Below are 15,178 nucleotides of genomic sequence, written 5' to 3'. Positions count from 1 at the left end.
AAGGCAATTTAATTAATAGATTGAAGAATAAAAACGTTTATAATTAAAGTAACGACTCGCAGGGTGATAACACCCAGACAAAAGACTGGCTACACTTTGAGAAGGCGGCACGACATGGAAACCTTCTTGTCATGGCCGCCGCCGGTAATTACATACCCGATCCTGTGGACCGAATGGTAAACAGTCGACGTCGCCCTGAACACGTCATTACGGATCCTCTCAATCCATTAACGGTGCTTTTAGGTACCTCAAGCACCAGCCACTGTCCTTGCCGAACCAGCCGCTCGCTCGACGAGTAAATCAACCCATAGACACAGCCCACTGAGTTTCTCGCCGGATCTTCTCAGTGGGTCGCATTTCCGATCCGGTGGTAGATTCTGCGAAGCACTGCTCTTGCTAGCGCCAGTGCTAGCAGAACTCGGGTTTGAGCCCCGTGAGCTCATCTACTAGTCAAGGAGAAGCTGAAACAGCCTTTCAAAGCAGATTATCTGCATAGGTAGGGAGAAAAAGACTGTTGGGCTCTATATTCTTTGTTGCACATTATAACAATAGAGCTGTTACATAAATATATTCGTTATTTTTGAAATTATGTAGTGATTAATTATTTTATTCTAACTGAACACTATAAACAAGCTATTTATGAAAAGACATGTAAGATAAAGTTATTCTGGAATAGAATAAGAAAAAAAACTAAACCAATATCATAACAATAAGGCATCGACTAATTAATTTAAAACATTGAAATTTTGAATAAATTGACCATAAACCGTTTTTACTACGTCCTTGAATTGAAAGTTTGCATAGCTTTAAACTTTATACGTTTGCACTACGTTCTCTGTCTCAAGTAGGTACTTGAGTATTACTTGTGAATAAAGTTTCAAATTTGATGTCATGTCTGTCTATGATAAGGTTTAATATCAATAGACATCAAATTTGATGTTAGTCTTTTGATATGTATTATATCAATAGACTTTTACTTCCTAGTAGTAAAAGTTTTTTACTTTATTTAATATGTTTCTTTAGAAGGTGTTTTCAAAACTGTACTAAAATCTTATTCTTCGCCATTTTACTCAAAGTATTCAACTGGACGGTTTTAATTGTTTTGTACTCTATAGATATATTCAACTTCATTGAATTATTAGCTTACTTCGTTTCAGATTAATTAACTTCGGCCAAGTCCGCTTTATTTTACTTTTCATAAAAGACAAATGCAAATGGCGTAGATTTTTTTTAAAAGACTTGTGTGTAAGGTATGTATTCCATTAGCCAATTATTTTTATTAAGTAAAACACAAATTAGTCACGAGTGTCAGTGTTATATGTTTATAGTCAAGTCACTGTCATTGGATGATAACAAAGTTTTAGTATATCCAACCTCCACAATGATAAAGGGCGGGAAGTGTTGAATTAAGCGGGCGTCTTTTTTTTGGCTAAACTTTTGAAAATTAAATTAATTTAATATTACAGGATCAGTTAAGTTGTAAAGTGTATATATATTAGTAGTATTGATTATTTATAGTTTTAGTTTGTTTTCTTCGCCTGGTAAGTCATCTTATTGTATTATATGTAAATAGTATTTTTTTCTTGGCCTCCATGTTGGAGCCCGAAGACCCTGGAGGGACATCCCTCCAGGTGTCTCATGTAGTTACAATAGATGCTTCGGGAATGGAAACGGAAGGTTCCATTATAGATACAGACTGTTCGGAAAACATTAAATCCGTTAAAAGAAAGAGAATATCAACTAGAAACCAAAAAAAGAGAAGGAATCACAAACATACAGATCTACCAGATTGCCAACTTTCCCCTAATGATATAAAGGATAATGTTATACCTAAAGTACTTGAGTCAGATGATAAAATCACTGAAATCCATCATAATGAGGTTGCTAACTCTAAAAACATTACGAGTAACCCTCGCACTGCTAGGCTGCTTTACCAGGCGTCAGACCCTGCGCCTTATGATGTACATATTCAAAAAATTTTACAACCTAATCAAACTGGATCTATACATCCAGTACAATTTGGATTCTTTCTAAAAAAAAATTCAATAAAAAGCATTGTAGAGGGAAGCATAAAAAAAATTGGAAGGAATAGGTTGTCATTTCAATTTAAAACATTTCAGGAGGCTAACTCATTTCTAAATCACAAATCTCTTGATGATAATAAATATAAAGCTTTTATTCCGGCCTTCACTATCACCCGCATGGGAATAGTGAGAGGTGTTCCATGTGACTGGGACGAGAAAGATGTTATAGAAAATATAGAGCTTCCGCAGAACTGTGGAAGCATTCTGAAAGTTAGGAGACTAAACAGAAAGGTTTATGACGGCGAGACACCCAAGTTTGTTCCAACTGAGACCGTAGTTTTGACCTTTGATGGGAAGGTGTTACCTCCCAGGGTCTTTATGTGTTTTAACTCCCTACCTGTAGAGCTTTATATTTACCCCACGCTGCAATGCTTTAATTGCTGCCGTTTTGGTCACACCAAAATGCAATGCAGAGGCACTCCAAGGTGTTACAAATGTGGTGACAATCATTCAGGTATAAGTTGCGAGACGGAAAGAGATGATGCTGTGTGTATTTTATGTTCTGGTTCCCATTTCGCAACAGACAAAAAATGCCCGGAGTATGCTAGGCAGAAAGCTATAAAAGAAACAATGGCTAGAAACTCTATATCCTATTCAGAAGCAAGTAAAGTCTATCCACCAGTTTCAAAATCTTATGCTGACATTGTTGCTTCTGCTTCATCAGCCCCTTCGGGTCCAACTATGACTTATTCAAGCCCCTATAATTTAACAAGCCCTTTTAAGAGTCCGACTCAATCATATAAGAAAACAGTATTCTTGAAACCCAAAGCTCGTCCCAGAAATTCTAGTAAGGGATATGATCAAAAAGCGCATGCAGAGCTTATCCAAGATTACAGCAACATTCCTTCCTTTTCTACAGGTTGTCTCAAAAATTACAATGATTTGTCAGAAATAATAACAAAGGATCTCATCATTTCTATAATTCAGTACCTTTCACAATCGAACATAATTAAAATACCGTCCAACGATGCCGTTTCTTCAAAAACTTTTTTAACTAATGGACAGTCAGGACCATCCACGAAACCAGTCTCTGGTGATTCAATGGAATTGCCGGAGTATTAATAGTAAAAAAAGTGACTTAATTTTTTTATTGAATAGTTACAAACCATTTGCAGTCTCTCTTCAAGAGACTTGGCTTCGTCCTGGATTCAATTTTAGAATTCCAGGACATGTCTGTCTTAGAGAAGACAGAACAGATGGGTATGGTGGAGTGGCACTAATTCTTAGGGGAGGTGTGCCCTTTGTCCACTTACCCATCCCTAATCACAGTGATAAATTTTCTATTATTGCTGCTAGTGTAAATAATATCTGTTTTGTAAATATGTATATACCTCACCCTTCCAATGAAGTCTTTGACGATATTCGTAGCATCCTATCTTCCCTCCCGCGCCCTATTTTGGTTATGGGAGATTTCAATGCACAACATTCTATGTGGGGAAGTTCTAAGTCTGATCATTATGGGGCTAGAATCTTAGACATCTTAGATGATAATAATTTATGTCTTTTAAACTCTGGTTGTCCTACTAGAAGAACACAGCCCCATGAGGGTATTAGTGCACCAGATCTTACCCTTTGTAGTCCCTCACTTGCTCCTACATTAAACTGGTGGCCTCTATCGTCTTCATATGGAAGCGATCACTTTCCACTAATGGTATCATTTCCTCAAAAAATTTGTGAAAAGACATCAAAGGCCCCTCCCCGGCTAAAATATAGACTTAAGGATGCCAACTGGTCATTATTTGGAGATAAAGTTCAACAAAATTTATCAACCATACCTCCACTAAATGACAGCAGTAATCATCTTTGTGCTGAAGCTTTTACACGGGCCCTACTACAAGCTGCTGAGGAAGTTTTTCATATAAAAAACAATAGTGGAAATGGGTATATTCCATCACCTCCTTGGTGGGACAGTGAGTGTTCTGCTGCGATAGCTGAGAGAAAGATAGCTGAAGAAAATTACAGAGAAAATTCTACAACACAAAATTTTAATATTCTTAGTAATCTTATAACTAAAACTCGTAAATTATTAAAACAAAAAAGATTCAATAGCTGGAAATCTTTTTGTGCCTCAATTTCACCAGAAATTTCTCCATCTCAAGTTTGGCAAAATATTCGTAGATTCAGATCCGCTTTCAAACCTCCAAGGTCTCCTTTCATGGATAGTAGTACAGTTGATTTGTTTCTTGACAAATTAGCTCCACCATTTGTCCCGTCTATAGATAATATTTCTTCTGACTCACAGCCTTCTCTCCTCTCCCAGCATGATAGTAGCGATTCATTCATTTCCTTTAGCCTTTCAGAACTCAAAGGGGTTCTTTCAAGGCTTAGGGACTCAGCCCCGGGTTGTGATGGAATTCCATATTCTTTTCTTCAAAACCTGAACGACTCCTGCCTTTCTTATTTTCTCAGTTTAATTAATTCAATCTTAACATCAGGTAATATTCCTCCATCATGGAAAATCCATGAAGTTATCCCAATACATAAGCCCAACAAACCCATTAATGATCCATCATCATACAGACCAATTGCATTAGCTTCAGTGATTTCCAAAATTTGCGAACATCTAGTTAAAAATAGACTAGAATGGTTTATTGAGAGTAAAGGGTTACTATCTCCTAACCAGTTTGGATTTAGGAAAGGTAGGAGTACGATGGATAGTCTCAGCATTTTTATGACAGACATAAGATTGGCATTTTCATACAATAAGTCTGTGTTAGCAGCATTCTTAGATGTGTCTGCAGCCTATGATAATGTCAACCTTTCGGTTCTGAAACAAAAAATGATTAATTTGAATATCCCACAAATTTTCATAAGTTTCATAATCAATCTTCTCTCTGGTAGAATGCTTAAAGTAATATCAGAAGACTCTTATCAATCCCGTATTGTCTGGAAAGGTTTACCCCAGGGCTCCGTTTTAAGTCCCTTACTTTACAATATATATTCTCATGATCTGGAAGCCTCCCTTAGGGGTAAAGTTAACACACTCCAATATGCAGATGATTTACTCCTCTATGTCTCTGGTGATTCTATTGACAACATGTCTGATACTGTCACATATTCTCTTAAGTTGCTAAAAGTTTGGCTTGACAATAACTCTCTAAGCCTTTCAGTTCCTAAAAGTATTATAGTCTTATTTTCACGTATGAGGCTTCCTCCATCAGTGTCTGTATTTTATAATAACATTAGAGTTCCTGTTAAAAGTGAAGCAACATTTCTTGGGGTAATTTTAGACTCAAGACTTACAGGAAGCCCTCATTGCTACTATATAAGTGATAAATGTGAGAAGATTCTAAATATATTGCGTTGCCTCTCTGGAGTTTGGTGGGGAGCCCACCCTTTCTCTCTAAAGCTTTTGTATAATGCCCTAATAAGGAGTATTTTGGACTATGGAACATTTATACTTGAACCCTGTAATGCAGTAGCTCTCCATAAGTTAGACATTATCCAGTCTAAGGCTCTGAGAATAATTGCTGGGGCTATGCGTTCGAGCCCTATTAACGCTTTGCAGGTCGAATGTTCTGAAGCCCCCCTGCACCTCAGACGACAATTTCTTTGTGACCGGTTTCTATTTAGAGCATTCCAAGTTTATAATCATCCTCTTTACACTAAGTTACGGTCTCTGCTGGAATGTATGGATTATCCGTACTGGGCTCATAAATCGCCGCCATGCCTTATTGTTAGTCTCCAAAAGTACTTAGCTCTTCAAGCTCCTACACATAGATCACAATTCCTTCCAATATTTTGTGTTAACTATGATGCCCTAACTTTAAATCCATCTATTATGTTTGATTTCGGCCTAAGTAAACAAGATCTTTCTATCAATGCCAAATTTGTTGATATTATTGACAGTGACAGCCGATGGAAAAATTGTCATTTAATTTTTAGCGATTCCTCCAAACCCGGTCCCGAGGAGTGTGTGGGGGTCGGCATTTTCCATCAACAGTTTGGCATTGTTCAGAAAATAAAATTGCCTCCAGAGACTTCAGTATTTACTGGAGAATGTTTTGGTCTTCTGAAGTCTCTGGAGTACATTTTAATGATGAAGCTTAAAAAGTCAATAATTTTAACTGACGCTAAAAGTGCCCTCCAAGCCTTGGAACGTTTTCCTTTTAACAGTAACCGAAATAATCATCCTGTGATTATTGCATGTCGTGATTTATTGTATCAATGTTGCATCAAAAATTACACAGTTTCCTTTGCTTGGATTCCGGGGCACTCGGGTATCTTTGGCAATGCCAAGGCCGATAGCCTTGCCAAAGCTGCGGTCAATGATGGAGATTTGGTTCCGTACAAAAACTTTTGTTGTGATTTAGCTCTGCTTCCTAAATTCCAGTTATTGAATTCTTGGACTCACATTTGGCGTTCTTCAAGACAGACTAAAGGTCGATATTACAGCACGATCCAAGTGGATATACCTCCTAAACCGTGGTTTTCAAATCTGACGTTTGGTAAAGCTATCACATCGACCCTTATTCGCATGAGGCTGGGCCATGCATGCATTCCCTTGCATTTGGCAAGGCTTAACCTTTTGCCTAGCGATATATGTGAGTGTGGCAATGACGTTGGGGATTTTAATCATATATTCTTTGCCTGTCCTCGAAATGACCGTTCCGCTTTTATTTCCTCACTTTTGTCCATTAAAATTCCTTTTCCTACTTCAATTTCTATCCTTTTATCTAATATCAATATTGATGTATATAGAATATTAGCTAGTTTCATTTTTCATAATAATATAAAATTGTAACCATTTATGTACTTAGTTTATATAATATATATACCTGATCCTTTTTCCAAATTCCGTTCCAAATTCAAATCCAAAAAATAAATCCATTAACACACTTCCTAACCTTTTTGCGTGGCTGACGCACAAACCGTGCAGGCCAAGAAATGGGAGAAAAAAAAAAAAAAAAACCTCCACAATATAAATACCTAAAACAATAATTTACAATTACAAAAAAACGGCCGCTAAATAAGAAAACATCTATAAACCAGTAGTCATCTCACACGACAACAAATATTCTGTCAAAAACATTGAAACGAGAACAAGTTTCCTTTGTTTAGTAATGGTTTTTTCCACATTATTTGTATATTTTCCTCAATCCTACGATGCAACCACTCATTTCTGTTGGTAAGAATAAGTGCACATAATATTTATTACTTTAACTATTATTGTTGCAAGGTTATATAGAAAAAGAGAAGGCTGGGAGGGTTTTAGAGAAGAAGGAGAAATACATTAACTATTTGAGCAGAGTACTTTAACAGTAGTTTGCCCTACAAGCATTGTGCAAGTATCTATCAAGTATTCAAAAGAATCATAATAAACTATTATTTTGTAGGTAACAATTATATAAATTCCAACAAATAAGTAGTACTTGACCAATTAGTAAACAAAAATTGTGATTTATCAGTATGGGGATATTAAAAATAAGAAAAATACTCCTATGAGCGTGGAGATTTTTCCTTACATGTATTTTTACATACTATGGGAACACACCTAACCTACAAGATAAATAATTAAAATATGAATATGATGTTACTGCACTCTAACAAAATATGCATTAGTAGGGAATTAAGTCATTCCATTTTATGACATAAGTTAGAGTTCTAAGCTGCAAGGCAAAGTGCAAAAGCATCATTATTTTATAGTCATATCAATGTCTTAAAAGCTTATAGTAACTTGTGCCCAAAATCTCATAAAGAATAAGTTCTCCTCCTTCTTGTGTCAATAATCATCAATGCTGAGGGTCGTCGCCTCCTCTAATAACATTCTCCAGGATTATCCTGCACCACTCCTGCCTATCCTCGTTTGTGTGGATAGCAACGTAGACTAAAGTGTTGAATAAATATGTAATAGCAATTGTAGTTTTAATTTAATATCCATTGCCATCTCAAAACATGACTTAATTTATATCGTAAATTGATTGATAATATAATCTGTTGTTGCATAAAATTATCTTACAAATTCTTTTTTTTAATGTTTTATCTTCTGAATCTGGAGTATTTTCTTCTTCTTCTTCTACATTTCTTATTTTCTTCTTTTCATTTTCATACATTATTACGTCATGTGGGTCATGTAAGTAGGCTAAATTACACAAATTTTTATTAAACTTAAAAGTTCACATGGCTTTTATTCCTTTTGGGTGGCAATTATTATTCTCCTACAAGTGATTGTATGTTGATTAAAGTAATAAAAAAGTTGATTACATTTTAAGGATTATATCCATGACCTAAATTGTTTCAATAGAAGTTTATCTATTGTCTATCTGTAAAGATAAATTTCTATCCAAACAGTTATTGCTATTTAAATAGTAAAACTGGGCAAGTGCGTTGCAGAATACGCTTTACAACGGGTTCTGTAGTTAGGATAAATGTTTAAGTAAAAAAAATGTTGTTGCGTAAATACATTATAAAACTACTAAAGAAATATTACCGTTTAAGTATTAAGTGCCGTGATTTTATTGACTACAGTTGTTAATAACGATTTGTTACTTGGTCAATTAAATTTGTAACTTGCACTTCCGTTGTTGGAAAATTCCAAATAAGTGATAGATAAATACATACTAACCAAAAAAATCTTTTTAGTTATACTTAAAGCCTTAAAAACTATAAAATATTACTATAGACTATTATTACTATATAGACAGCACGATAAGTGTGCCTTTAAAAAAAAAGTACTAATGTCCACTATTCATCTCTCTCATAATTTTGCCGTAAAATTAAGAACCTACCAAGAGCTTGTGCGAATAAAAAACATTTGAATTGAGTAAAATGAGTTAGCAAAATTGGGTTACTCGAGGTTTTTATTTTTTTTACTAGTTTTTTTTTGTATGAAACTAACAAGTATTGTACCTGTTTACAATCCTGATTAAATGCGCGAACTTTTAATGGCACTTGCCAAGGAGGCCCTCCTTTCAAAGTTGACAAATTTTGAAAATTTTAGATTAATAGTTTAACAAATAGTCTTAATTCTAGAAAACTTGGGGCAGTTGTGTCATTATTTTTGACTATGGTTCTAGAAATGTTATTTAGGTTTACAAAGTTTAATGAACAAAAATAATAATATTTAACCACAATAACCGAAAAATTGTTACAGCTTAACCAAATTACTAGGTTTTTCTTAAATGCCCATAATTTCCAATCTGCATGGGATAGGTTTTTTTTTCTGATTTTTCTCATGATGGTTACAATCAATCCTGTCACCCCGTTTCGGCTTGACGTTGAGTTCTGGGACACCCTGTATACTATACTATACTGTAATATAATAAATATACTGTACAATACTATACTCTTTACCTGAGAAATTCCATTGATTTATTCTTGGAGTAAAAATACTGACATATGGGGAGATGACTGTATGATATCAGTGGATTCGTTTTTTTTACTATTTGAGTTCTAACCCCCAAAATCAGTACTGGATTCATATCCGGTATTGATTTTGAGAATTTGGGATCTTCTTTCATAAGAAAAATTCTTATTATACGTACGTAAATAAAAATAAACAACAATTCAGAATATCAAAAAACAGAAAATCATTTGAATTACGCTCGTTATCTCCTCCCACTGAATTAGTTCATAAATGAATTATAACTGGCTTATGTTATTTGATAGTCTGTAGTTACAATGTTATCTGGTATATTAATGTATGCTTGCATTCATATCAATAACTGGTCACCGCACTGTCAGTTGCCCACCCATTTCAGTATACAGTTTGCTCTTGTGATTCTCGTATATATCGCAAATAGTACTTAATTGCCCCTTTGTAAATTAAATGAAGAAAAACATTATTGGATAGGTTTTAACAGATTGCCATGGTAGAGATACAACTGCATTCGTTCGCGAGTAATATTCATAAGTTGTGTCCGTTCATTCGTAAGTTGTGTGTCCCTTAGTGATAGAAAATATCGAATGTAGTATTTATTTAAAAACAAATCCATTTCAGATCACGAGTTCAGGCAGAATAATTCACACAGGGCCGATAGTTCAGACATAAGACAATCTGAAGAGACTCCACTCTTGCACACATTCCCTCGAGAGACGTCGCCTGAGGAAAACAACTGGACTAGCTTAACCGTGAGCTTGCTGCTGGTGATACTAATATCTGGTATTATAATAGGCGTTTATCTTCTGATAATACAAAGCGATTCTGGTGAGCATTTATTTATTTATTTATTCAAGTTCTTTTTTTTTGAATCAAACATATTTATTCCTAAACTATTTACTGTTAGATTGAATAAAATTATTATATTAATATAATTCGGTTTTTAATTTTGGATAGAGAATGTCCTGCCTCCGGTCGAAATGCCACTGCAATTCGTCAGCAGACTTCAATGGGATACCTTACGCAAACGACCGGTCCTGTCGTCGTCTTCTTTCAGAGCGAAATCTGTAGTGGCAGTTCAAACCGATTCAATACTCTGCTGGGCCACTGAGTCCTGTTTTGATTTGCTACAACATATGCAGGTGAGAAAAAAAAACCCAATAAGAACTCCTTATTAGCGCTTCCTTCATTCGTGTTTTTGCTATTCGCGGATTAAAAAAATACGACCCAATTCCTATATAGCGACTAAAAATTTCTTGATTCGCAGATCTAATCGGTACATTGCGTAAATATATATATCGACGCTTGAAAGGCAAACGTGACTAAGCGACAATGCGTGAATTTTACAGTAGACTAATTTAAAGTTGAAATACCTGAAAACAAAATTTATTTTAACGAATCTAGCTGTAGTAGAATCTAGCTAGTAGCTGTAGGATTGAAATGATTTTAATAGACCTAGAAATATATATTTTTTGCGCATCGAATATGGTTATTGCCTATCATTTAGGTACAAAGCAGTTATTGTCGCTTTGTCACGTTTGCCTTTCAAGCGTCGATATATACAATTATACAAGATACAATACAGATATACAATTCATGTACGAATATATACGAGTATACACATTGATAAAAAGGATTCCAATATGTAGGTATTCAACCGAATATTCTTTGTAAACGCGCTTTTTCAAATTCACAGTTTCTGTATTCGCGACATATTTACGGCGTGCTTATACTGGATAAATAATTGGTCATACCTGAGGAGGCTGAATCAAAAGTGATATTCGTTTCTATTTTGTATGTCATGGACACTAAAGTATTCGCCTAAGCACACGGCAGTTGGCCTGTGTCCCTGGTATTCCTGATAGACACGAGCCACGATGGCTGTCAGATGGGCCATCAGGTATACTCCTTTGTATAAAAGGATTTTTAAAAAAAGGCGCCATCTTGGGATTAAGAAAGAACTAAACTATAGTGTCGCGACGATTATTTTTATTACGTTTAAGAATTTATTATGTGTTATAGCATTTCCTATATATTTGCAGCATCTCGAAAACGTTCTTTATACTCATAGTATGTTTTATTTATTTATTGCTTAAATGGGTGGACGAGCTCACAGACCACCTGGTGTTAAGTGGTTACTGGAGCCCATAGACATCTACAACGTAAATGCGCCACCCACCTTGAGATATAAGTTCTAAGGTCTCAGTATAGTTACAACGGCTACCCCACCCTTCAAATATAACGCATTACTGCTTCACGGCAGAAATAGGCGGGGTAGTGGTACATACCCGTGCGGACTCACAAGAGGTCCTACCACCAGTAAAAAATTGTAAAGGATTTTTTATAGGTCCCTGAAAAAAATATAAATTCGTGTAATGAAAATTTTATAACTTCGCATATATGTAGAGTCGCATATATCGGAGGTATCTAAATTATTACTATTGGATTTTAGCATACTTATATCTCAATACTTCATAAATTTGAGAAAGTAGAATATTACTATGAATCTATAGAGACGAGCGAAGTTCGATCGCCCCGGTTTTCAAATTAAAATTCTTTAACGTAAATATCGGACTATAATGGAATTACTGAACCAATGTTATTTTCGAATATAAGACAATATTTAAATTTTAAAAAATTGAAACCAATGAAGGATATTAAAGATACTATAAATTAGTCATTTGTCAAGCACAATTGATAATTTACTGATACAATAATCGAATCAAGCATAAACATTGTGAGTTGTCAAAGGATCATATTTCGAGGCTCTAAAGAGAGTCCCTGACCGTACATTTACGACCAGCTGCGGATCAAGTTACTCATTTAACAATAATTCCCTCGACTTATTCATTCTTAGAATTGATTATTTTAACGATAACGTTTATATTGCTTAGGTAGTAGCATCCATTACGAATATAGCAGCTTCATAATAAAAATGTTAATGTACAAGCTTTGATGGTTCTAAAATGAATTAGCCAAACGGGGATAGTCAATTTTTATCCTGGAGCATAGGTCCTTTTAAGAAAATGGGTATATTTCAGGAAATTCAGTAATGTTGGGTTTGTAAATTACATTGGTCTTCAATCAGAATGTACGCCATCAATGCTTTCTTGCGAAATGATTGTGGAACAACACGATAACCTAATTCATGTTTAATAGTACAAATTCAGTATTGGCGTTGGTATATATTCAGAATCTATTAAACTAAATGAACGCAAAAATATCTAGTTTCAATAATCGGACATGATTAAAAGGCCTTAAATAGAAACACAGCAGAGCTTCTGAGTGAAATGAATGCAAACAAAGCCAAAAGGCCAAAATAAGTTTATGAGAAAAAAAATAGGCCGCCACGATGGCAGAGATAGTTCATATGGTGTAGAAATATTTGATCTAGGACTATTAGATTATTCAGCAAAAAAAATTGGAACGGATATGTACTTTTGTAATTAGCACAATTCTCTCAATAATCAGATTAACTGAAAATAGAAACGACGTGAGCACTGCGCAGTAGCAATTCGTACGTGCCGGGTGCAGTAAACAACTATGTTTGAAGCTATATTGGGGTTTTGGTGAATTAGAGAGAACGATACGTGCTCGCGAAACATGATCTTTATTGAAATACAACGGAATTTCACCAAATTAAGATACAGGCTCTTGGAAAAGCTAAACGCTACGTAATGTTTTGCCTCAATAACAAGATTAAACAAATGTTTTTGTTTTACCACCATCCTCCAGCAGTTCAACAGCCACTTTAAATAGTTTTGTTTGATTTCAGGAAAACGACACAAGCAACAATACGATGGCCTATAATTTTCTTATATCGTCGAACGGTCAAACCTATGAATCGCTTGGGTGGCACGTTCCATCACCTATGTTCCCCAAGTATTCTAACTCAAGCCTAGTCTTCGGTTTCATTGGTAAGCCGATTAAAAATATCCTAAGATGACGTGTTATCTTAACGTATATTCACGAATGACTTGATCGATGACATTGAATGAATGAATGAATGACTTGAACTATGTCATCACGTAACAAAAAACAAACAAATTTGCGGAATTAGTAGTGCTAGGCCATATTAAGAGCCCGCACTATCGCCCTGTCTAATCTGCCGCGAAGCAGTCATGCGTTTGTATCAAAAAAATGGAACACCCTATAAACGGTAGGCAGCGGCTTGGCTCTGCCCGTGGCATTGCTGAAGTCCATGGGCGACGGTAACCACTCACCATCAGGTGGGCCGTATACTCGTTTGCCTACAAGGGCAATAAAAAAAAACAGTACAGTTGAGACTGCGACTTGTTGAGGTTTCGAGGTGAAACTCCACTCATACTGTGATTTATGGGCTTCGGTAATGCCTTAATACTAAATGGTAAAAGGACATGGGCCACTCTCCATACATTGCACGGCCCACTAAACGAAGTTCAAGGACAGTAATGAAATTAAGTTTAAATAACAGACTACATATCCCTTTTATTATAAACAAATTAAAATCAATATTGTTCATGGGGATACAGAGATATTTAAAAAATAAGATAAGAACTTTAGGTTACATCATATGATTTTGCTGTCAATACACTGACACTTTAACATCATCATCATCACCTTAAATATTATTTATATTATTATTACTATACTTTATGACACAGACCTAATTCAATGAACTTCAAGGCTTAATTTTATGCACAGCAAAATATAATAAGCAGGTACCGTAAAATGGGGCGATTAGGGACAAATTCCAACTTTATGAGCAATTTTAAGGTAGTTGTTGATGTATATAATGCTATATCAGGATCAAAATGGTTGAGTCTTGGGGGCATCTTTGTTGTCTAATTTAAAATTATGCAACTAGCATTCCAGTTTAAGCAAAAAATGCAAAAATAGGTGTAATCCCTATTTACCCGAAAATTGCGGTTAATTGGGACGAAATGAGAAATTTGCTAGGGTTGGCACTACTTTTATTTTTATATATAGTTTTAATTAATTTATTTATTTAGTTGCACCAACAAAGTGATCATCAATAAAAAAAATTGAAAAACTGACAGAAATACATGGCAGACATCACCTCAATTATAGGTGCAATCGACAGTGCAGTAACAACAATATATATATATATATTTATACATGTGTAGCGGGCTTTCATAAAAACGGTTTATATTTCTCCGTTCTTGGTAAGTACTTAGGGGCTGATATTTCTATCTGGGTTAAGAGATTAGGTGTGTCGGTTATTCCATGGATTAATCAGATGAATACCCCCACTCTGAACAAATATTAAATATTTTATTATGACATTTTTGTCCACCTTGAGATTTCATTGATCTTGTTACATGTCTCTGCAAAATCGACTTACTTATATTAAATTGCTTATCTATTTCAACTAAAGACTTATTCCCAATTTCACTTCGATAAACCAGATTTCTACCAACAAATTTAAAAAATATTGTTATAACTACATAGACAACCCTACAAACCTGTACCTATTTATACTTAGGTCGTTTCCATTTCACGTATTCTCATCCCAATTGACCCCTTTTTCGTTGTTATTTGCACCTAACACGTCCCCAATATCCCCAAAAACAACAGATTTTTACATGTATTTTTATTTAATCAAATACATTAAAACCAATAACAACTGAGACTTACCTTTAATATATATGCTGGTTCAAACACTAAATAACGTTTATAAATCACAGTCGTCTTCTATTATTATCAAATAAATAAAAGAGAGCAAAGTTTCTAGCACTAAAATAATTACCACCACAGGAAGTTAATTTGAAACGCA

At 34.9% G+C, this 15,178-nt stretch overlaps 1 protein-coding gene across 5 annotated transcripts in view; it reads left to right on the top strand.

The window, feature by feature from the left end:
- The first annotated feature begins 1,372 nt into the window (after positions 1-1,372).
- The window catches only part of LOC101736487 (peptidoglycan-recognition protein SB2), a 17,627-nt gene continuing 3,821 nt past the window's right edge, over positions 1,373-15,178 (top strand). The window contains exons 1-5 of one of the 5 annotated variants that reach the window (XM_062668730.1): positions 1,379-1,541; positions 6,418-7,212; positions 10,024-10,230; positions 10,360-10,544; positions 13,178-13,319. In XM_062668730.1, the coding sequence (XP_062524714.1) occupies positions 7,191-7,212; positions 10,024-10,230; positions 10,360-10,544; positions 13,178-13,319 (556 nt within the window). In that variant the 5' untranslated portion in view covers positions 1,379-1,541; positions 6,418-7,190. Of the gene's footprint in view, positions 7,213-9,725; positions 9,954-10,023; positions 10,338-10,359; positions 10,545-13,177; positions 13,320-15,178 lie in introns of those variants that run through there. The other 4 variants (XR_009973224.1, XM_021350431.3, XM_021350432.3 and 1 more) reach the window with 4 other exon arrangements.

The sequence above is a fragment of the Bombyx mori genome, chromosome 1 (assembly GCF_030269925.1).
Source record: "Bombyx mori chromosome 1, ASM3026992v2".
In the NCBI taxonomy this organism is placed as follows: domain Eukaryota; kingdom Metazoa; phylum Arthropoda; class Insecta; order Lepidoptera; family Bombycidae; genus Bombyx; species Bombyx mori.
This window is presented reverse-complemented; position numbering and strand designations above follow the sequence as displayed.